At 36.6% G+C, this 22,193-nt stretch overlaps 1 protein-coding gene across 2 annotated transcripts in view; it reads right to left on the reverse strand.

Annotated features, from left to right (window-relative positions):
* Positions 1–21,369, reverse strand: part of cfap65 (cilia and flagella associated protein 65) — a 47,430-nt gene extending 26,061 nt beyond the window's left edge. For both annotated transcript variants that reach the window (XM_041263937.1, XM_041263936.1), the window contains exons 1-12: positions 21,308–21,369; positions 13,796–13,877; positions 12,667–12,848; positions 11,567–11,669; positions 10,595–10,761; positions 8,627–8,826; positions 7,411–7,556; positions 6,514–6,736; positions 5,722–5,987; positions 4,990–5,190; positions 766–1,113; positions 2–139 (exon numbers count right to left, since the gene is read on the reverse strand). In XM_041263937.1, coding sequence (XP_041119871.1) covers positions 2–139; positions 766–1,113; positions 4,990–5,190; positions 5,722–5,987; positions 6,514–6,736; positions 7,411–7,556; positions 8,627–8,826; positions 10,595–10,761; positions 11,567–11,669; positions 12,667–12,848; positions 13,796–13,870 — 2,049 coding nt within the window. In that variant the 5' untranslated portion in view covers positions 13,871–13,877; positions 21,308–21,369. The remainder of the gene's footprint in view (position 1; positions 140–765; positions 1,114–4,989; positions 5,191–5,721; positions 5,988–6,513; positions 6,737–7,410; positions 7,557–8,626; positions 8,827–10,594; positions 10,762–11,566; positions 11,670–12,666; positions 12,849–13,795; positions 13,878–21,307) is intronic.
* Between the last annotated feature and the right edge of the window lie 824 nt (positions 21,370–22,193).

Below are 22,193 nucleotides of genomic sequence, written 5' to 3' on the forward strand. Positions count from 1 at the left end.
CCACTCGAGGAGATAGCAGGGAGTAGTGGGGAATGAAGTGCTCTCGTCCTGGCTGGAAGGTGTGTCCGCTAACCCTCACTGTCAGGCACCAAGGTGGGCAGAGAGTGCAGTCCTTTATATGTCGGTGGTCTTGCATTACCTGAAAATACACAAGAGAAAGGAGACTGGATAAGGGGACTGTGAGGTAACTACAGGGTCTATGAAACAGTCACTTGCATTATGTTATACAATATTAGAAACAAATATTTAACTTACATCCCCATTAAGTTGTGCGTCTAAAATTAAGCCATTAGGATACTGACAAATTAACACCATGTTCCACACAGCCATCGTATGTAAAAACATAATTGTTAGATACATTCGGACTGGTTACTCCCGTCCCCATACAGTTGATGCCATGAAATTTCTAATTTACTATGATATCCATTTCTTTTTTAAAATTTTTTATTCTCCTTTTCTTTTAGATCCTACTGATAGGCTATTCCAAGCAAAAGTGTGAGTCCTATCTTTTGACTGAACATAAACTTAGCTTCCATTTATGCCTTCTCGTCCTACTCTGTGCTAAATCTGAAGTAATGTGTCGGTTAAAAGTAACGTCATGCATTTCGTGTAAACACTGTAGGGTTTTTAACTTTATCTACAAAATTTAGGTCAATTGAGTCCCATCATTTCCTTTATTTTCCTAGCTAAAGTCATTAAATTAACTGTTTATTCAATATATGACCACTATTTTATCTTTCTTTTAATAGAGCTATAAGCACACACCTTATAAGAGGCAAAACACTCCAGTTGTGCTCCGTAGAGCCAGTTGCCCCTGCTTGGTGTGAAGTTGACCCGGAAGGCTGTTGATTTGAGTGGAGGAAGGTCGCAGGTTTCAGGGCTCACACTGAAGGGGCTCCCCTTCGGAGCGGTCCACACCACAGTCAGCTTTCCCTTGGTGTGATTGGTCAGGCAGAGGGGGCTGGACTGGGGGGCACTGTGGAACAGGAACTCCTGGGTGTCAGCAGTGACATGGGCCGAAAAGTGGCTGGCATCAGTGTTGTACCCGTCATCAAAGTATTCAGTCAAGCAGTCCACCACAGGCTGGGGTTTAGCTGGGTTGCTTTCATGGTCCTAGAAAGGTGAATACAACTGGATGTTTTAGATCACTGCAATTAGATTTGTCACTGGTATGCTTTATAGAAACAGTCATTGTGTTTTATATAATCTGTTGAATTGGCTCTCCCTAAATATTTCTTAAGCATTAGTACATGCTAATTTATAGAACATAGATTGGCAAAACACCTGGTTACCTTCAGAAATGATTGAGATTTTCCTCAACTGTGAATCAGTTTAATCGAATCCTAAGGTCTCAAGACAGACACCCTACTGAATTCTCAGATGGTTGGAATACTCTTTCAAAGAGGCTGAAATTAATTATTTTTGCATCCATTTACTCTTTTAATCATAATGTAGACTCAATGCTGGTGCATACTTGTACTTGTTAAATTAGTGAGCACCAGTGTTGTACTTCATACAGAACAAAGCACACTGTTATTTGTTTGTATTGTTAGATACTGCTTTTTAGCTGTCATATTTGCTTGTAATTTTTATGAAAGCTGCTGCAGCATTGTGAGCCTCTTAAGGCCGCTACACACCAGATGTGATGTGACAAAATGAATAGAATCTATACTTTTCACCACAGGTGACACGACAGACAACACCAGGGAGACACCGTTAGAGAAGACACTCATAATTTCAACATTATGTTGACAAATATGTTCCACTCTTGATCACAGTTTTGTTAATAGCAATTTTGTAATTTTTTTTTATAGTTTTATAGATCTGGCAGTTTTCAAATCTGTTGTATCATGTCTGTGTCGCTTCATGTATGTGTATGGTCATGTTGCTACTAATGTATTTTGTCGCCTGATGAAAAATCACATTGAGCCTGATGTGTAGCGACCTTTAGCCAGGTTGTCATTGAAAGTGTCTTACCTGGTTAAATAAAGGCTTGATTGATTGACTTATAGATTGGTCAGTCACTTCAATGCATACATGACAGACTACATTTTACAGGGATTATTTTATAGCAAGTGGTGTATTTTGGTTCAGTTACCCCAGTTATTTTCATATTGGGAGTTTCTTTGAATGTCACTATTAATCATAACTATACACCCATTCACTGTATCTTCCTTAATATTTGAAACCTTCTGTTCTTTTATTACGGTTTTTATCTACTGTATTGGCTTAATTATCTGGGTGGCATCTTTTGCAACGTTCTCAAAAAATCTATTGTTTTATTTGTGAATTTTAAGAAGTCTGTGCTAATGCTGAACTGTTTTCATTTAAAAAACTAGGGACAGTCAGTTCCACTGAGAAGTATAGACCTCCCCTGAGCGTTCTATAGTGCTGTTGACTGCCATCATATCTTGAATGAATTTTAAGCTTCATAAGTTACCAGTATTTCTTGTTTATTTAATGCTGATAGAAATTAAACCTAATGATAATTGATTGCTATCTTGAACGATTCCTACAGTTGTCATTATTTCTTATGTCTGTATTGAGAGTTACTAGAAGAAGGAGACCAAAGCCTGGACCTACACTGACCCAGCTTTCACTTTAGACATGCCAGCACTGCCACCAAGATACAATGCAAGATTGTAGGATTTGTACTTGAAGTGTCTCCTTCCCTTTGTCATAAGTCTATCTCCACTAAATTTCCAACTCTATCCTCTGGTCTTGGTTTATGTACAGGGCTTAAAGTAATGGTTTGGGTTAACTATGTCAATGCCTTTTAAAATGTTGAATTTCAATCATGTTCCCCCGATTCTTCTTTTTTCCAGGCTAAATAGATGCAGTTCTTTCATCCTTTCTTCATAGCTCTCTCCAGGTTCACAATGTCCCTTTGGTGTTGTGGTGACTAGAATTGGACACAGTATTCAAAGTGTGGTCTCACCAGTGCATTATGCAACCTCATCATCATGGATTTGTACTCTACACTTTTGGCTATATACAGAAGCATTCTGTTTGCCTTTTTGGATGCTTCCCCACTGACAGCGATGAATCTATTACCACAGCAAGGTCTTTCTCTGGATCTAATGTTTTTGTGACTGGTGTATAACACTTTATATTGACATTGAATTTCAATGCAATAACTTAGTTTCTGCCAGTATGTATGCGTTCTAAATCTTTTTGGATTTTCTGAGTCTGTGACTCCCCCAAACTTTGTGTTGTCTGCAAATTTGACAAATTTGCTAATTATACTTCAGTTGATGTAGATAAGAAACAGCAGTGGTCCAAGCACAGAGGCACTGAGTACATTGCTCCAGTTAGAGGTTTCCACTCTTTCAAGTATTCTCTGCTTCCTGTGTTTTAACTAGTTTTGTATCCACTTGCTTGCACTACCTTGTATTCCAATGGATTACATCTTGAGGATTAGCCTTTATGTGGCACTTGTCAAAGGCTTTTTGGAATTCCAAGAATATGATATCATAGGCTCTTTTTGTGCCCATCATTGCAGTAACTTCTTTGAAGAAGTCAAAGGGGTTTGCAGGCAGGAGCGCCCTTTTCTGAATCCGTGCTTGCTGTCTCCTATGATGCCATTGCTGTGTAGATACTCCTTTTGTTTTCCTCTTATGATTGATTCCATGGTTCTACATGTTATGGAGGCGAGATTGCTCCCTTTATAAACAAGGGTATTACATTTGCAATGCACCAGATAGCTGGGACATGCCCTGTCTTGATTGATTTGTGAATAATCTTTTCCAGTAGCTTGGCGATGACCTCCCTGGGTTCTTTAAGCACTCTTGGCGATGACCTCCCTGATTTCTTTAAGCACTCTTGGCAATTACCTCCCTGGTTTCTTTAAGCACTCTTGGCGATGACCTCCCTGGTTTCTTTAAGCACTCTTGGTGATGACCTCCCTGGTTTCTTTAAGCACTCTTGGTGATGATCTCCCTGGTTTCTTTAAGCACTCTTGGGTATCTGAATCTGGACCAGGGGATTTGTTAGCTTTGAGAGCCTCCAGTCCTCTTAGTACTTAGTTCTGATTTATACCAAGTGTGTCTAGGATTGCTTGAGACAATTGCTTACAATTGTTATTGCTCTGTTATCCTCCACTACATTCCCCTGATTCAGGACGATCCACATTGTAAAGGAATGTATTTCACCAGTGTTAGATCCATGTTTGTTTTCCCCAGAATTTCCACAGATAGATTCCCTCCAGTCATACTGACCTTGGTTGTTGCTTGGTTTCATATATGCTGGTCTGTTCTTCATGGTGGGAGAGTGATGTGAATGTCTTACATCTGAGCGAATGTTAATTGAGTTTCAATGGCTACATTCAATATTCACACCTGGTACACTTTATCTTTTTAACTCTGAATAAACTACTGGCAAATATACACTCGAAGTAAGTTAGTTTGCTGTAAACAGACTTTAAATTAATACCTTTACTTCTAAATTGTGAATACGCTATTCTTATACAAACGTTTCAATAATTCATGGGATTTAAACTGTGCTGTAGTTATTTTAAAAACTAATATAAGCATGATATAATCAACCGGTAGATTAAGTGTTAATTAGCATAAAACATATGCAAATAACAGCAAGCACAAATGCGACTAAAATTAAGCTACACTATATGGACTAAATAAAGTTATAATAAAATAAAAACACTTAATCTACCAAATATTTCCCCTGATTCTACCAGTTTTTCTTCCGTTTCTTTCTCCCGATTCTCTCTGCGATTCTCACTGAAATCAGTCCCTCCAATGGGGTCCCCTAGTTATATTCGCTTTAGTCTTACTGCCCTTCAGTCCTAGCGACTGCCAGTCGTTTTACCACACACCCTGTCGTTGGTTATTGCTTTCATAAACACAAACGTCCATATTTTAGATTACTAAATCTGACACTGGTTTAAAACCTTTGTCTAATGTTTAAAATCTACACTGTCAACATCCTTAATCTCAAGTGAGTTGATACAAAGAGAATGAATGCGCCCATTGCCTGCGGTGGAAGCATCAGGGCTCCACCCTGGTCCAGCTGTAACTTGTTCTCTGCCAGCAGGCTGCTCAGGATGTCTGGGGGGTAGCAGGTCAGCCCCCTTGCCAGTTTGGTGTGGTACAGGTGCAGGTGTTTGGGGAGCAGGATTGCTGGCTTCCACTGCTCTGAATGACAGGTGCCAATGAAATCCAAGTAGACAGGTTCCTGGAAAAAGCACAAATATGTTATGAAAGTTATGAGAGCAGGCTTGCATCATAGAAATGTCATTTAGACCTAGTTCAGATCCAGTATGGATTGTAGTTGCACCAGTCCCTTTTGTGTTTCAATGCCCGTTGTGAAGATGGTGCTGTGTTATGGATGACCAATTTTCCTATTCTGATCCCATGACTGCCACGATCTGCAGTATTTGTTATTTGTAACTCAAGTGGTTACAATGTTGGGCTGCAATGTGGAAGATAGTGTTTTTTTGTAATTCAAGTGGTTACAATGTTGGGCTGCAATGTGGAAGGCAATGGGTTTGAGTAGCTCAGTATTTAGAGTTCTGGGCTACTGTTTGGAAGACAGTGGGTTTGAGTAGCACAGTGTTTATAGTGTTGGGCTGCAGTGTGGAAGGTAGTGGGTTTGAGGTGCACAGTGGTTAGAGAGCTGGACTATAGTTTGAAAGGAATTGGATATGAATAAATGCTGTTTGAAGCTCTGTGAAAGGACTATTAAACTGTAGCCAACAGTTCTTACCATATGATGGATGAGGCAGGCCACTTTCCTGTAATAGTTCATGGGGTGGGTTGGCTGAAAGGCTATATTCAATGTCAGGGATGTCTCTCCAGGAAGAATGCCACAGCTGTGATCTATGGAGAAGACACTGTGGCTGCAGTCTATGCTGAACTGGAAGTATGCAGGCACATCCGAGGTATTAGTGAACTCCAGGGAACGTAGAACAGTCTCCCCAAGATTTGCACAGCCGAAATTCACCACAGAGCTCGCTAGGGATACCAGAGGGCCTGGGGAAGCAGAGTGAGCAGACTGATAATGAGATCAAGCAAAAAAAATATTAGCACAATGCCTGTTAGTTAACAGTCTAAGGCTGGGACCAAATCAAAACTGACAACCTGCTAATTGCACTTAACAAAACTGTACTTAATGGCGTTTTATTTTTATGAGTAGAAGAAATAAGATACTTACAAAAAAAAAGAAAATGCTATTAAATACAGTTTTGTTAAGTGCGTTTAGCGGGTTGTCAAAGTTTTGATTTGGTCCGAGCCAAAGACTAAAATTCAAAGAAATAAACTGCAGCCCAGCTTTTAGGTGAGAGGAGAAACCATCATCATGCCAAATTGGGTAAGGGTGTGGAGTTCTTATAAGAAGTTCATAAGAACATTTACAAGTGAGAGGAGACCTTTAGATGCAAAAGGTGGAGGTAAAAATGCTGAGTATAGTTTTCTATTTTTGTTAAAGCACTGCCACAGTGTCGCAATGCATACAACTCCATAATTGCAGTTTGCGGACTCTCTAACAGCTGTTCATTACCTTTGCAGGTTCCAACTGCTTTGAGAATGGACTTGCTGATGTTTCCGGCAGTAACCACATAGAAATATTCAATGCTGGCAACACCTACAGTCTGCGGGGAGAAACGCAGCGGGACCCTCAGTTTCCCTTCCGCCGGCGCCAGGGCCTGCTGGATGTCACAGGAGAAAGCAGAGTCCATCAGGGCTGGACTGAGAACTCGAACAATCCTGAAGGGAGCCCTTACCTGGCACCACAAACGAGAGAGAAATCAGTTACAAACAATACTATAGCAGGCTATATCAATGCAGTGTTACACCACTGTGTACCTCAACTTAAGGTAAGTCATACTTTACATTTTTCCATATATTGTGAAAAAATGGATTGAAACTTGGTCTTAACATTATTTAGCACATGTAAGTGATGGTACAGTATTAGTTTCTGGTGGTATCTGTCTTATATAATATATATATATATATATATATATATATATATATATATATATATATATATATATATATATATATATATATATATATATATAATATAATGTCATAATATAAATCTGTCATTTTCATTCACTTTACTTGAATACCAACACAGCATTTGCATCCTAATGAAATCTAGGTCTTCAATACAACAATGTAGGCTCTTCATTGCCATTTCGTATTCGATACCATTCCGTACATACTGTACTGTCATGGTTATTAACCTTTTCCTCATTACTGATAGCTCTAATTAAAAGTTACAGCCGTAGCGAGGTAGGTATGTTACTGACATACTTGGTACTATATAAAAAGGCATACAGCTTTCCACTAGGAAGGCATCTTAAATGTTTTAATGTAGTAAACAGCAAACACAATTCATAAATTAGACAACTTTCTTCAGTAGCCAGTTCTTCTGAACTCTCTGTGAACTGACCGGTGATGGATTGTGAATGTCTATGTATTTCTCCACAGTGCTCCCAACAGCAACGCAGCCAAAATCCAGCACACTTTGCGTGTCTTCTTGTCCCGACGTCTGGGACAGATAACCAGCTGCACTCACCAGAAGGTGCGGGTATTTAGCTTTAGAAACACAAACAACAATTAGACTGAGCCACAGTGCACTGGCATTTATATGGAACAAATAGCATGTCCTGAGTAACCGCTTAAGAGCATTGGACTCAATATCCTGTGTCATTAAAAAGACAACATTCTAATAGGATTAAGTAGTATTACATGGCACATTTACAGTACAAAATCCAAAAACAAGCATTTAATCACTTTACAGAATTTAAATAATCAAAAAATGCTTCAGTTTAACATTCTGTTTTTAATCAAAAATGCATCTTTAAATATGCTGTAATATTATACACCATCATAACTTTTTCACCCAATCAGATCGCTCCGTTGCCAGTGTCATGGTACACAACAGCTTTTCTTTCTGCAGTGTATAAAATGGAACTAGTTTAAGATGAAAAATAATCTTCCACATGATCCAAGAATCCAAGAATAAAAGCAAAATACAGTAAATAGAACACACATCTATAAAGTAATGGTATACAATAGAAATTATATGAAACATTGTAACTACTTTAAATAAAGTTTTGCACAATGCGACTGTGGCAGGGCAAAAGGTGTAAACAGGGGTAAGTTTGGCAGGGATGGGGTTAAATATGCCCCTGCCTGCAATCACAGGTTTGGTCATTCCCTAATTAGGTAACTGAGTGATAATTGGGGATAGTTGGCGTGTAGTGTTGGTGAGTGTGTTTGTACCGTGTTTTTGGAGTCCATTCAGTGAAGACCATTGCCCAGTCTGAATAGTAGAATTTGTTTAGTATTGTTTTTGTGTAAACCTTTTGTTTTGGCCCTCATACCTTGTTTATTTGTTTTACTGTTCGCGTGTTAAATAAACTTGCGCATACGCACTTAAACTGCAGAGTCTTGACTCTGAGTCTCCTTCCTGCCAGTAACAGCTTGGGCCGTGACGCTATCCTGCCACAGTGACATTATAATGTTTTTTAAATAAACTGGCATACCTTAATTTTTACTGTCAAAACCATTAATAACCATAAACAAAAGCATGACCTAAAAACAAGAAGTGCTAAAACCATTCTAACTTACTAAACTGTGCTTGCAAGTCTATTAGCCCTTACCGATTCCTCTCAAACAGATATTTTTCTGGCATTTGCCTTCACTTCCAAATAAGCATGTGGCAATATCTTCATACATCAGGGCAGCCTCAGGTCGGAAGAGGATGTTTATCTTGCATTGTGACCCAGGATCCAAGCTTCCATTGGCTGGGCTCAGCAGGAAAGGCTCTGGTACGTTCCAGGAGAATGAAGTGGGAAGCATACTAGAAAACATAAAATACATTTTTGACTGCCACGTAAAAAGAACATTTGTATTCCAGCTGTGCCACATTAAAAACGGCTATTCTACATTTTTTATGGAAATAAAATTACTTAACACTGTACACAAAAAAAAAATTATCTGAAAAGGAAATCAACAGCAACTGGGGGGTGTATAACTGCATGTTTCTGAAACAGCTTAAAATACTTTGTTATAAAGACGATTGCCAATATTTTTTTTGTATACGTTTAGAAGGGTTATATTTACTAATGTAGGTAATATTTTTAAGTATTTTTTTTATTACAAAATTATACAGTACCTTCAGCCAATCAACTTACAGCTCTAGCAGGCTTCAATCAGATGGTAGATGCCCGCTGTTACGCCACAGCACCAAATGTGAATTACATTTAAAATGAATCTGTACAAATAGCAGCTTTTTCATTTTGACATGCTGTATTGAAAGCACGGTTCACATCTATTGGACGGAACCTACTCATGTCAGGACACGGTATCATCAATGTCGGCTATGCGATTTCACACTGCTTTTGATAAAGCAGGGCTGACCTGCGTGACAGATGCAAATACACAATGCATGTATCAATTCCCCGGAAGCAGCTTGTTATGGTCACTTCCATCCTAGCTTCTCTGTGCTGAACCGTTGGTCCAGATGTTGAGTAGAGCAAATGTTTCTTCATCACTGCTGCAATCTGGCTCATGGTGTGTCTCAATCAATAAAAATATGGCTAGACAAAATAAGCAGAAATGTTCCTTGCAGAAGTGAAACCTTCAGGCAGGCATGGCTGTTTGCTATTGCGTTGGCTCACAAACGGCCGTCATGCATTTTGTCTCGCACAACCCAGAGGGGGTTGCTGTGACCTGGGTCAACCTGGGTACGACCCGGGTACATGGTTTCACACTACGTGGAATTGTGACCCTGGTAGCCAGAAAGTGTGAAAGGGGCTTTAGACAGCAACCAGTCCTGTACCTGCCACTGCCTTATCAGCCAATCACAGCCCAGCATCTTTTGACAACAACAAACCGAGACACAGAAAGTTCAGTAATATTGATCCATTCAGATAACTGGCACTGTACAGATAAACCATAAGCAACTCTGATAAGTAAGAAGTAATTTGTTTAATAAAAGTTTTTTTTTTTTTTGTCTTTCAATATGTATGTGATCTTTATGAACATTTCCTGGACTATTTTCCTAAATCCTTTCTCAGCAGAAGTATAACTGATGAATAATTGCAAGTTCAAGATAAATCTACGTTTCAAAGTGCTGTTTTAAAGAAAATAATGAGAAAAATTGTTTTCTAATAGAACCTTATTCCGGATTTGCTTTGAACGTCTTCATGATGTAGTTTTTCTTAGGAAATGTACTAACCAACTGTGGGACCTCCCAGAGACAAGTGTATTTAACCTGAAATCATGTGAAACACCTTAATTGCACACAGGTGGGCTCCATTCAACTAATTATGTGACTTCTAAAGATTGGTTGCACCAGAGCTTATTTATGTGTGTCATAGCAAAGGGGGTGAATACTTATGCAATCAATTATTTTCTGTTTTGTATTTGTAATTAATTTAGAACAATTTGTAGATTTCATTTTTCACTTTGACATTATGGACTTTTTTTGTGTTGATCAGTGGCAAAAACCCCTAATTAAATCCATTTTGATTCCATGTTGTAACACAATAAAATGTGGAAAAGTCCAAGGGGGGTGAATACTTTTGAGAGCCACTGTATTTCCTTGTTTGGAGGTTCATGCTCACCTAGTATTGTGGATGTGGAAGCTAGCCTCAGAGCTATCATAGGCAGCACACATTGGCACTTCAATTGACTCAGGCAACTCCAAGTCATGGTGAGGAAGGGCAGCAAAGAGCTGGACAGTAAAGGCATCTTCTCCAGTTTCAAACACAATGCTGTCCGTGTGCTCACGCTGGAAGAGGAAACAAGCATGCTTTCATTATTTATTATTTACATGATATCAAATAAAACCAGAAGGGTTTTTGCCCAATGCGACAAATCACACCAATGTACACGCACATATGATTACGCTCATACATCTATTAAAAGACAGAGGGTGGGAGTTTTCCCTGTTTCGGGGGAATTCTTTTGTTGTAACAGAATTAAGGTGTAATTTAAAAAGTCTTTAAGTTGTGATATCATAGAAACAGACATCTAGATAGACACCCTACCCAAACTGGAAAACATACAAAATGCTGTTCTGACATTACATGCAAACATAATTACTTGAAAATAATTTTAAACAAACTAAGAATGACATGATATAGAGGGCCCTAATCACAAATCTTTAAATTGTGAATTGTTTAAAGAATGTTTCATCTGTTTTTATGAATAAAATAGTTTAATATTCATGCTATGTTCTAGACTGCTGGTTAAGAAGGTACAATATTTACTGTGATAAAACAAACTTTGGAATAAATTAGAAATCACTCTTATTTTGCTTGAATATTTGTTACCCATATTAAAGACTTATTTTTAAGTTACTCTAATATCTAATTAGGTATTAATTAGATTAATTTGTGCCATTACCGAAAAACTAAAATAGATGACTACTAATTTAGGATTACTTTTATTACCTATGCATTATGGACAATTTTTTAATGGACTATTTCTATACGTCTATTAACTATGCTTGTTTTTGATTGCACCGATCACAAAGATACCAATGCAGATTTAATGTCAGGGGTGTTCTGCAGTCATTTTAGTTTTCACTTTACCTTCTCAAGAGGGCGGAAGGTCACTGGAAGTGAGAAGGAGGTCCCTTGACTCAAGATGATAGTTTGAGGAAACAAGGTGGTGAAGAATTTGGTAGAGGGAGGTCTTTGGACACAACAAATAAAATTAAAGTTCACTTCACTGGTAAAATAGGAACAAATTCAATACAGTACTGTGTTGATGAAACAGTAGCTCATTGCCCAGCTGCGTAAGCCTGTTAAGGACCTGGTCGCTACAGACTGTAAACTGTTCTTGTGTTGTGTGATATCACTCATTCAGGTCTATTTGATAAAGAAAGCATTAAAACAATTGAGACACATTATCTTTCCTTAATGACTAATCCAAAGTGTATATGTTTTTTTAATTTTCTTTAAAAAAAAAAAAACACATTCCTTAACTTTTTAAAAAGCTCTGTTTTCCCAATCACATTTTTTAGATATAACAATAATCATCATGTCAGTTCAACTGCAATACACAACATAATAATCAGAATGAATACGCCTCTGGATCAGTGGAAAGTAAAGACAACTATGTTATCCATACCTGTTCTAATTTCCTTGTTAAAAAATCAGGTTGAATTAATTTTATTTTATTTTACTTTTAACAAAAGCTTTACATTTTAACATACTTCTGTTTAATACAATGGAACTGTTTTAATAAAAAAGATACTGATCATTATTTAATAAAGCATCCATGGTTTATCAAATACACAATATTAATGATGCGGTCTTGTCCAGTTATTAACATTTATTTTTGACAATTTCGAGAAAACTGGTTCATTTAAACAAATCCCATTCAGGGTAGAAATTTGGCTTTATTAGGTTTAAAGTCGGTGCCGATAATTATTAGGACATTTGTTAGCCACATTCAATATAGTAGCTTTTAAGCGTAAAACTGATTTTACCTATTAATTAGTTGGATCAAAACCTTTTTGCTATTGACTGCCACCAGTATACCAAATGAAAAACGGACCCCTGGACTTTAGGATTACTTCTTGCCTGCTACTGAAGGGTCAATGTGCCTGATAAAATAACATTAAACCTGTAGAGGGTGCAGATAAAGAACACCTGATGTGTCCATCAATGCATGTGAGCAGACACACCTGAATCTGAGTTTCTGCATTTTGACCTGAATGTTTTTCAGCTTGAGGACTTTTGTGATTTCTCCACCCAGCTCCCAGTTCTCCCAGACCAGCTGCTCCGACACCTCGATGCCAAAGAAGCAGCTCTTTCTTGGCCGCTGTCTACTGGGGCCTTCGGGCACTGCCAAAATGTGCATTCCCATCTGTGGGAACAAAATATTGAAAATGACTAATCAGGTAAAAGGCTGATGATAAAAAGAAAGCCAAATGTGTCGCACTTTGCAACATTGCAATACCCCATTGCAGTCTCTGTAAGTGACAGCTAATCCCCCACAGTAGGTACAGTATTGCAATTGGAGTACTATACCAAATTACTCAGGTGAAACCAATGTATTATAAAATGATAAGCGAAATTCCTACAGTAGGTTGTAGGCAATAAAATTATGCTGCAAGATAATAAGTGAAAAAAAAAGTTTAGTTTTATATGCATATTCATATAATTATTATATGCATATGTTACAATTATGGAGGAAAATATAGTTTTAAAATAGGATAAATGTACTCTACTTTACTCATTGAAAATGCAGTGCTATTTATATTAATTGTTTATTTTACCAGGTAAGAAAACTAATGTTACAAGAGTGACCTGGAGGCAATGGTGCATACAGACAGTAGCAATACTGATTTTAAAAATAATTACAAACAGTCATTTCTTCACAACTTCATGAAACATAGTGCTGGGGATCTTACTATGTTAGTTATAAATATGTAACACAGTAAAAGCATAGCAAAGTGTAATAAAGCATAGTGACAGCATGGTAAAGCATATGTATGCACTGTTAACCCCAGAGAAGGCAAACCATGGTAAACTGTAGTAAATTCATATTATAACCATAGGAAGAGAATGGCAAAACTGCAAAATTACTGTGGTAAACTCTTATAAGGGACACGCCATGAAGAGGATACTAGTTAAGAGGAGGCTCTTGCCCCACTATTGGTTTGAAATCTTGCACACTCAATCCAACGGGGTGATAAGCAGTAAGCTAATTTCCCTTAGATTCTTGTTTGAATTCACTGGATACACCGCTGGTATTGTACAGATGCAGAATTGCTGTTCCAGCCTGTTCATTTTCAAACGGGGATACTGTACCTGGTCATGACTGCTGCGGTCGAGTTTCTGGAAGGGATTAGGACTTACAGGATATCTGGGAACTTGTGCCAGCATTGTAGCTCTGAAAAAAAGAGCAGGATGTGTGCAGTGTAAGGTAATGTATTAAACATTTTCCATACAGTATACACATACAGTGCCTATAGAAAGTCTACACCCCCCTGTACTTTTTTTCACATTTTGTTGTGTCAGTGCCTCAGAGTTTCATGCATTTAAATGAGGATTTTTTGCACTTATCTATACACCATACTCCACACTGTTAAGGGGAAAAAAGTTTTTATTGAGAAAAAAATTATATATTAAAAATACAAAACTGAAAGACCATAATTGGATAAGTCTCCACCCCCCTGAGTTAATACTTGGTGGAAGCACCTTTGGCAGCAATTACAGCTGTGAGTCTGTTGGGATAAGTCTCTACCCACTTTGCACAACTAGTTTTGGCAATATTTGACCATCTTCTTTACAAAACTGTTCAAGCTCTGTCAAGTTCTTTGTCAAGTTGATGGACAGCAATCTTCAAGTCATGCCACAAATTTTCGATTGGATTTAGGTCGGGGCTCTGACTGGGCCACTCAAGGACATTTACCTTTTTGTTCCTTAGCCACTCCAGTGCAGCTTTGGCTGTGTACTTTGGATTGATGCCATGCTGAAAGGAGAACTTCTGTCCCAGTTTCAGCTTTTAGCAGCAAGTTTTCCTCAAGGACATCTCTGTACTTTGCACCATTCATTTTCCCTTCTATCCTGACAAGTGGCCCAATCCCTGCCAATGAGAAACATCCCCATAACATGATGCCACCACCACCATGCTTCACAGTAGGGATGGTGTTCTTTGGGTGATGTACTGTGTTGGGTTTGCACCAAACATAACGCTTTGCATTTAGGCCAAAAAGTTCCATTTTGGTTTCATCAGACCACAAAACTTTTTGCTACATGGCTACAGAATCTCCTGAGTGTTTTTTTTTTTTTTGCATACTTCAAACGGGATTCAAGGTGGGCTTTCTTGAGTAATGGCTTCCTTCTTGCCACCCTACCATACAGGCCAGATTTGTGGAGTGCTTGGGATATTGTTGTCACATGCACACTTTGACCAGTCTTGACCATAAAAAAAGCTCTTCCACAGTTGCCATTGCCTCTTGGTAGCCTCTCTGATCAGTCTCCTTCTTGCTTGGTCATCCAGTTTGGAGGGTCGGCCTGATCTAGACTAGGTCTTGGTGGTGCCATACACCTTCCACTTCTTAATAATCGTCTTGACCATGCTCCAAGGGATATTCAAGGCCTTTGATATTTTTTTTATACCCATCCCCTAATCTGTGCCTTTCAACAACTTTGTCCTTGTCCTTTTGAAAGCGCTGTGGTGCTCATGGTTAAGTCTTTGCACTACCCAACAGAGGGAACCTACAGGAACTGCTGAATTTATCCTGAAATCATGTGACTCACCACAAGTTAACACAGATGGAGGCCACTTAATTAGCACAAGTGATTAGTTACACTTGTGCTAATTTAGGATTGCAAGGGGGCTGGATACTTATCCAACCAAACAATTTCAGTTTTTATTTTTAATTAATTTTCTACAAATTTCTAGAATATTTTTTTCGCTTGGAAGTTGTGGGGTAGGATGTGCAGATAAATACATTTTAAAATTTTTTATGCATTTTAATTCCAGGCTATAAAGCAATAAAAGGTGACAATTTTAAAAGGGGGTGTAGACTTTCAATAGGCACTGTAAATGTTGTACTCATGTAGTCTAGTATTCACATTACTGTTGTAATGAATCAGAAAAAAGTGACAGCACTCTCATGATTGCATTTTGATAGGTTACACAAATTCAAAAATATGTTTAAGTTTAAACGTCTAAAAGCATGTGTAGCCTAAATAATAGTTAATGATGGAGTCTTGTGTTAAGGTGAGATTGGGAAGCATTTATTTCACCTATACCAACTATAAATCACCTTTGCTCATTATTCAAGAAACATTTGGCCATCTACAAGTAGTTATGTTATGCTTTTGTTATGTCATGATACACAAATAATCTCTGCTCCCCATGTTGAATGTCAATGGATCTATCCAGCATAAATATCTTCAAACTGAGGTCGAAAGCTTTTCCCTTCCAAGCCTGTTTTTATTACCACTCGGACAGAATTTCAAAGAGCATGTTCAAGCGCTGACCACTAGGGCACGGTACTGGAACCGGCACCCAAACAGTTACTCCATAAAGTTTATTACTTAAACTTGGCTTTTTTCATGTATTATACAATGCTGGAGCAGACTGGATGTAAATTTATTGTACCCTGTGCTCATTTCTTTATTTCCCATTTACTTAAGTGACACCGCAGGCTGGGGAAAATCTAAACCAATAAGGGTGATTACTTTAAAAGATCACACAATCTGTTCATATTTCAGTAATGAGTCTGACATTTCCTGATTGATTAAACAGCAAAGTATAAATATTTTACAGGGTCGTGCAGCTTAAGTTATTGTTCTTGATTTATAATCCATGGAATGAAATTTATTTATTTAACGGTAAAACTCTTTCAATAGCATTTTTTCAAAGACTATATCAAAGCACGTGCGAAAATAAAAAATGTGTTATAATATTGGTCATACTATAACCTTTTACATTCCCGTATAGGAATATGACAATAAATGAAGAACACAAGAAGGCTGTAAATCAGTGTATAATAGATTAAACGTTTAAACCATTTACATTTTCATATACAAGTTCATATACACACACACACACACACACACACACACACACACACACACACACAGTGTATTTGTATGTGGTACACTGGGATATATACAAGGACAATGGTCACAGAATACCAGTCCAATCCTCTGTTTTTTATCGTTCTCACCGTAGTAGAACTAATCCTCCAACATTAGGTAAACTTGGTCCAACAGCATTCATCATAATATATCCATAAAAAATAGGCCCATTCTGTTTCCATCTATCTCAAAGTCACAGAGAACAAATGTTCCGATTTGAATAAAATACAGTAGGTTAAGTACTTGGTTACTATTCAATTTTAAGGAAATCCATTAAACTTAAGTCATGCTTTGCAAGATTGTATGATGAATTGTTCTGTGTTAGGTAATTGTTTTTATGTTAAATGGAAAATTCACTTTCACTTACATTAAGCTGTTGTAAAATACAGTATATGTTACCATAACTGTACTGTATAAAATAATAAGCTTATTAAAAATGATATCCTTAATGAGATCAACCTGTGAGATCCCCAACAGTACATTTTGAATGAAATGATAAAATTACTATTATGTTTATTGTTTGCACCTTTATTTTCATAACCGTTTAAAGTTTAACAGTTTTAGTGTTTTACTGTTCAATTTGTGTTTGCATTAACCTTTTTTTTGTTTTGTTTTTTCTGGTGGGGGCCGTTCACAAATAAATATAAAATTACTAAATAAACTTTAATGTTTGTCTTTTCAAAAAAGATGTACTTTTATTACACATCTTATAAAAGCAAACACAAATAAAAAAATATGTTCCAATATCAGAATATCCAGTTCAGTAACTGTTTTCACTTTTTACAGTACCCTCTAACACTTTTTAGGAGGAATGCATGTCTACTTGATCACTTTACCTTCCCCAGATAAGCCACCCATATGTTGTATTAGGGCAGTGGTTCTGTCAGTAAACTCCAGGTGGTCTGCAAACAACTCCCACAATTCAGTTATGCAGTTCTCGCAAAACCCCACTTCTACACAATCACACGCTGTGCTGCTACTATTACTAAGCAACACAACAAATAGCTTTAATCACGTGATATGCAATTATAAGAGATGTATGCAGTCTGCATTTCCCCCCTTTATCTGTTTTCTTTTAGTACGGGTGTTTATAAATGAATATACTGTATATTACAGACCACCTGGAAGTTGGTTACTTATTCTCTGTTCCTTAGTCACAGTGTAGTTGACCTTTTTCTGTGTGTTTTAACTAACTTACACATCTTGCTCAATTAAAATACTGCTACTATTTAAAAAATAATCACTCCTTCTTCGAAAAAAAAAACACAAAAATATTAATAACAAATCTGTATCAGCAGCTTAGCGGTTCGCTATATTATCCACTTGTTTTGCCCATTTATCCCCTTAGACGCCTGGCTCACTAAATATCTAGGTATCCCTAGATAGGCTATTGTCTCCTCTTTACAAAAACACTAACGATTTTAGTGAGAAAACCGTACCCCAAGAGTAGCAACATCCCAAAATGTAGCCCATTATAACCAAAACAGAACGCATCGGAGGCACATCTTTGATGCTTAATTTACCCATCTTATACGCCTTGCTCACTAGATATCGAGATATCCTTAGATAGGTTATCAGCCCCTCTTTGAGAAAACATTAAAGATTTTAGTGAGCAAGTTGTACCCCATGAGCAACAGCACTCCAAAGTGTAACCAATAAAACTGCATAGGAATCCCTTTGCTTTTACTTGTTGATAAACGGGGTCCAAAGTATGATGCTAAAGTTGGCTTCTTATTCGCTAGCTTCTTATTCGCTAGCTTTTTATTCAGCCAGCTTGTTATTTGCATTCCAGCTTCTTAATCGCATCCCGCAAATGTAGCACAAATTGAATAAGTAACTGGGGTATTTCAGGGGTCAAATAGTTTTGGGCTACTTATTTCAAAGATGATTCTCACACAGGGGGAATCCCTCTACCTCACCAATGTGTATTTATCCCAGCCCAAAATGGATTTTGATCCATTCATGCAATAATCCGGGATGTGATCATTTTCAAAGACTGTCACTCAGTAAGAGTTTCCGCGCTCATCCAAGAGGTGTGAACTCAAAACCTGTTGTAAGAAAAATAAAATGAAAGTGTACTTTTATTTAATATATAAGGCATTCTAAAAACAATGACTTTTCGAACACTTTTCGAAGTTCTTCTTCGGATTAAGTTGAAGTCAAAGAATTTTAAGTTTTCTTTCAATTAAAACTTTTCCTCCCCTCGGTTTAATAATATTTTATGTGCAGAGAGTGTCTAGAAGAGTCCCTGCGAGCTCTAGTTGTTGTTCAGCATTTTATTCAATAGCCTATATTTGAACTCCCATACAAAATACCTAAACAGCATTGACTAAACTTGTGGGCCACCAGGACATGCTACCTAAAAAAAGAGCTGTCCTTGGAAAATCCCCCAGGACTACTACTACTACTACTAATAATAATAATAATAATAATAATAATAATAATAATAATAATAATAAATAATAATAATAATAATAATAATAATAATAAGCACAACTGTCTTCTCAGTTCAAAACAATTAGTAATGTGTTATAATTAAATCTAATCTTAAATCATATATTTTCATATGGTCACATAGATATAGTAATATGTTTTTTTCACACCTCTTTACTGCAGGCTAGATAAGCGCTCAAACACTTACTGAGTGACAGTCTTTGCAAATGATGACGTCCCGGATTATTGTATGATTTTTGCTGTTTTTGTATAAAAATCCATTTTGAGTCGGGATAAATACACATTAATGAGGTAGAGCGATCCCTCCTGTGTGAGAATCAGCTTTGAAATAAGTAGCCCAAAACTATTTAACTCCTGAAATACCCCGTTTATCAACAAGAGCAAAGGGATTCCTATGGATTTTTATTAGTTACACTTTGGGGTGCTTCTGCTCGTGGGTTACGGCTCGATATTTAGTGAGCAAGGCGTCTGAGGGGCGTAAATGGGGCATCAAAAGACGTGCTCCCATGCGTTCTGCATTGGTTTTAATGGGCTACATTTTGGGGGGACGCTGTTTATGGGGTATGGCTTGCTCACTAAAATCATTAGTGATTTTGCAAAGAGGAGGCGATAAACTATCTAGGATAGGGATACTTCGGTATATAGAAAGCAAGGCATCTAAGAGGGTAATGGGGCAAAACAAGTGGATAATATAGTGTACCGATATGCTGCTGGTACAGATTTTCTAGTAATATTTTCGGGGTTTTTTTGTTTTTTTTTCGTTTTTTTAAAGAAGGAGCGGCTATTTTTTAAATAGTAGCAATATATTAATTGAGCAAGATGTATAAGTGAGTTAAAACACACAGAAAAAGGACATGCTGCTTTGTCAACTACACCGCGAATAAGGAACCAGTTTCCAGGTGGTATATTACAGCTCCCTTTGATGCAATAATACTAAGCATCACTTTAAATGCCACCAAGAACTGAAACAGTTTTCTAATGTGAAACAAATGCTACCTAAAGAACTTACACATTATGAAGGCACATTGGTCTTGTCAAAATTACAGACTTTTTTTTTTTTTTTTTTTTTGGCGAGCTTTCATTTCTAATCTGTGCTCGTTCTTCACTGTTCACAAAAAACAAACAAACAAAACAAAACAAAAAAAAAACGTTTTCTGATTGTCACAGCCTTTTCGCTCCGCATAAAAGTAACACATTGCATTCAATAATCCTAAATCGGCTGGAATCACTAAATTAAAACAAACAAACAAAAAATATAAAAAACAGTTTTAGTACTTTTTTAGTACAGTGTTGCCAGGGATATAGGAATATACCATTATTTCAATACGTTTTTGGAGAGAACCTTCTTTGGAGAGATTATATATATATATATATATATATATATATATATATATATATATATATATATATATATATAGTAATATATAGTAAATAAAAAGAGGCCATAGTTTTATCTTGATTTGTGAACTGTACCGTAGTGTGAATAGTGTGAATGACCGATTTCAGCTCCACGTTGTTATATGGGTCTATTCAACCAGGTTTAATATCTCACACGGTTAACATTTTAACAACACCTATCTATTTTTAGCAAGGAAGAAATCTGTGTGACACAACCCTGATCTGTGTTTAATTAATACTCATACAATCATGAACGGGCTTTTTTCTCTTCTCTCTCTCTCTCTCTCTCTCTCTCTCTCTCTCTCTCTCTCTCTCTCTCTCTCTCTCTCTCTCTCTCTCTCTCTCTTACAATCAGTTTTCCTATGTAAGACAATGCACATAATGCCAAGAAGTTGATTTATTTGTGTGTTTACGGTTTTATAAATTAAACACACAAATGTTTGGTAAATTTGTATACTTACAAACCAGTTCGCCACCAGTTTCAACTCGACACATATATGAGCTGTGCGTATATATATATATATATATATATATATATATATATAAATATATATATATATATATATATATATATAGATACACCACCGGTATAGCTTTTTTTTTATTATTATGTTGTAATTATATTACATAGATTTTGAATACCGTATGAACATTTGTTCAATGGAGTGGTATTTGAAATTGCATTCGATAATAAAAACAATATAGGAAAAATAAAGTAGTAAATAAATAGAGGAAAAGGCTATTGCAATTCCAAATTGAATCCAGTTTTACGATATGATTATTATATTACTAGTGCTGTTTATTGCCTATACAACATGTACAGGTTCGCTGAGAAAAAAAAAAAAAACGCTTAAAATAACGTGATATTCTTACCTTTTTCCAAATAAATAAGGACTCCCCTTCCGCAGAAATTGACACAAACTCTAAACTTCCATACTGCTGTCACCATGGACACCTTTGTTTACATAGCAACCACGGCGGCCGAAGAGGGACTTGCCGCACGTGGGGATACAAGCGAAAGGGAACAGAAAATTGTAAATAAATAAATAAAATAAAATAGATCAGATAATTTTAAGTGCAAGATAATATTTAAAATTGCATAAACTTCACAATACCACAACACTACTCCTAGTAAAACCTGGAACATATGGTTACATTTGTATGATAAAGTATTTACAAAAAAAGCAATTTCTTCCATCTGGACATGGAGAAACTACACTGTCACAGAGCAAAACATATGAAAAACAGTGAAATATTAAACAAAGCAAAACATTACTTACTAATAATAATGGTATCTTATGAATACAGACAACTATTCTCCATGACAAAACAACATGGCAATAGTTGTGTTTTCATTATTATTATTATTATTATTATTATTATTATTATTATTATTATTATTATTATTATTATTATTATTATTATTATTAATAATAATAATAATAATAATAATAATAATAATAATAATAAGAAGAAGAAGAAGAAGAAGAAGAAGAAGAAGAAGAAGAAGAAGAAGAAGAAGAAGAAGAATAATAATAATAATAATAATAATAATAATATAATAAATTTTATAGTAGGCCTTGACATTATTTCAGGATACACATATATTTAGATTCAAAGTTGCAGCTCCTTCCTGGCTGTAGGTCAGCTTCTACCTAATAGTCTAGCTGAAATGCTGTGACCTAGGGATATGTGTAGTTTTTAAACTCTAGCTATGTTCAAATTTATTTGAACTCCTCTTCAAATAAAACAATACCTA

Source organism: Polyodon spathula, chromosome 11 (genome assembly GCF_017654505.1).
Source record: "Polyodon spathula isolate WHYD16114869_AA chromosome 11, ASM1765450v1, whole genome shotgun sequence".
Taxonomy (NCBI): domain Eukaryota; kingdom Metazoa; phylum Chordata; class Actinopteri; order Acipenseriformes; family Polyodontidae; genus Polyodon; species Polyodon spathula.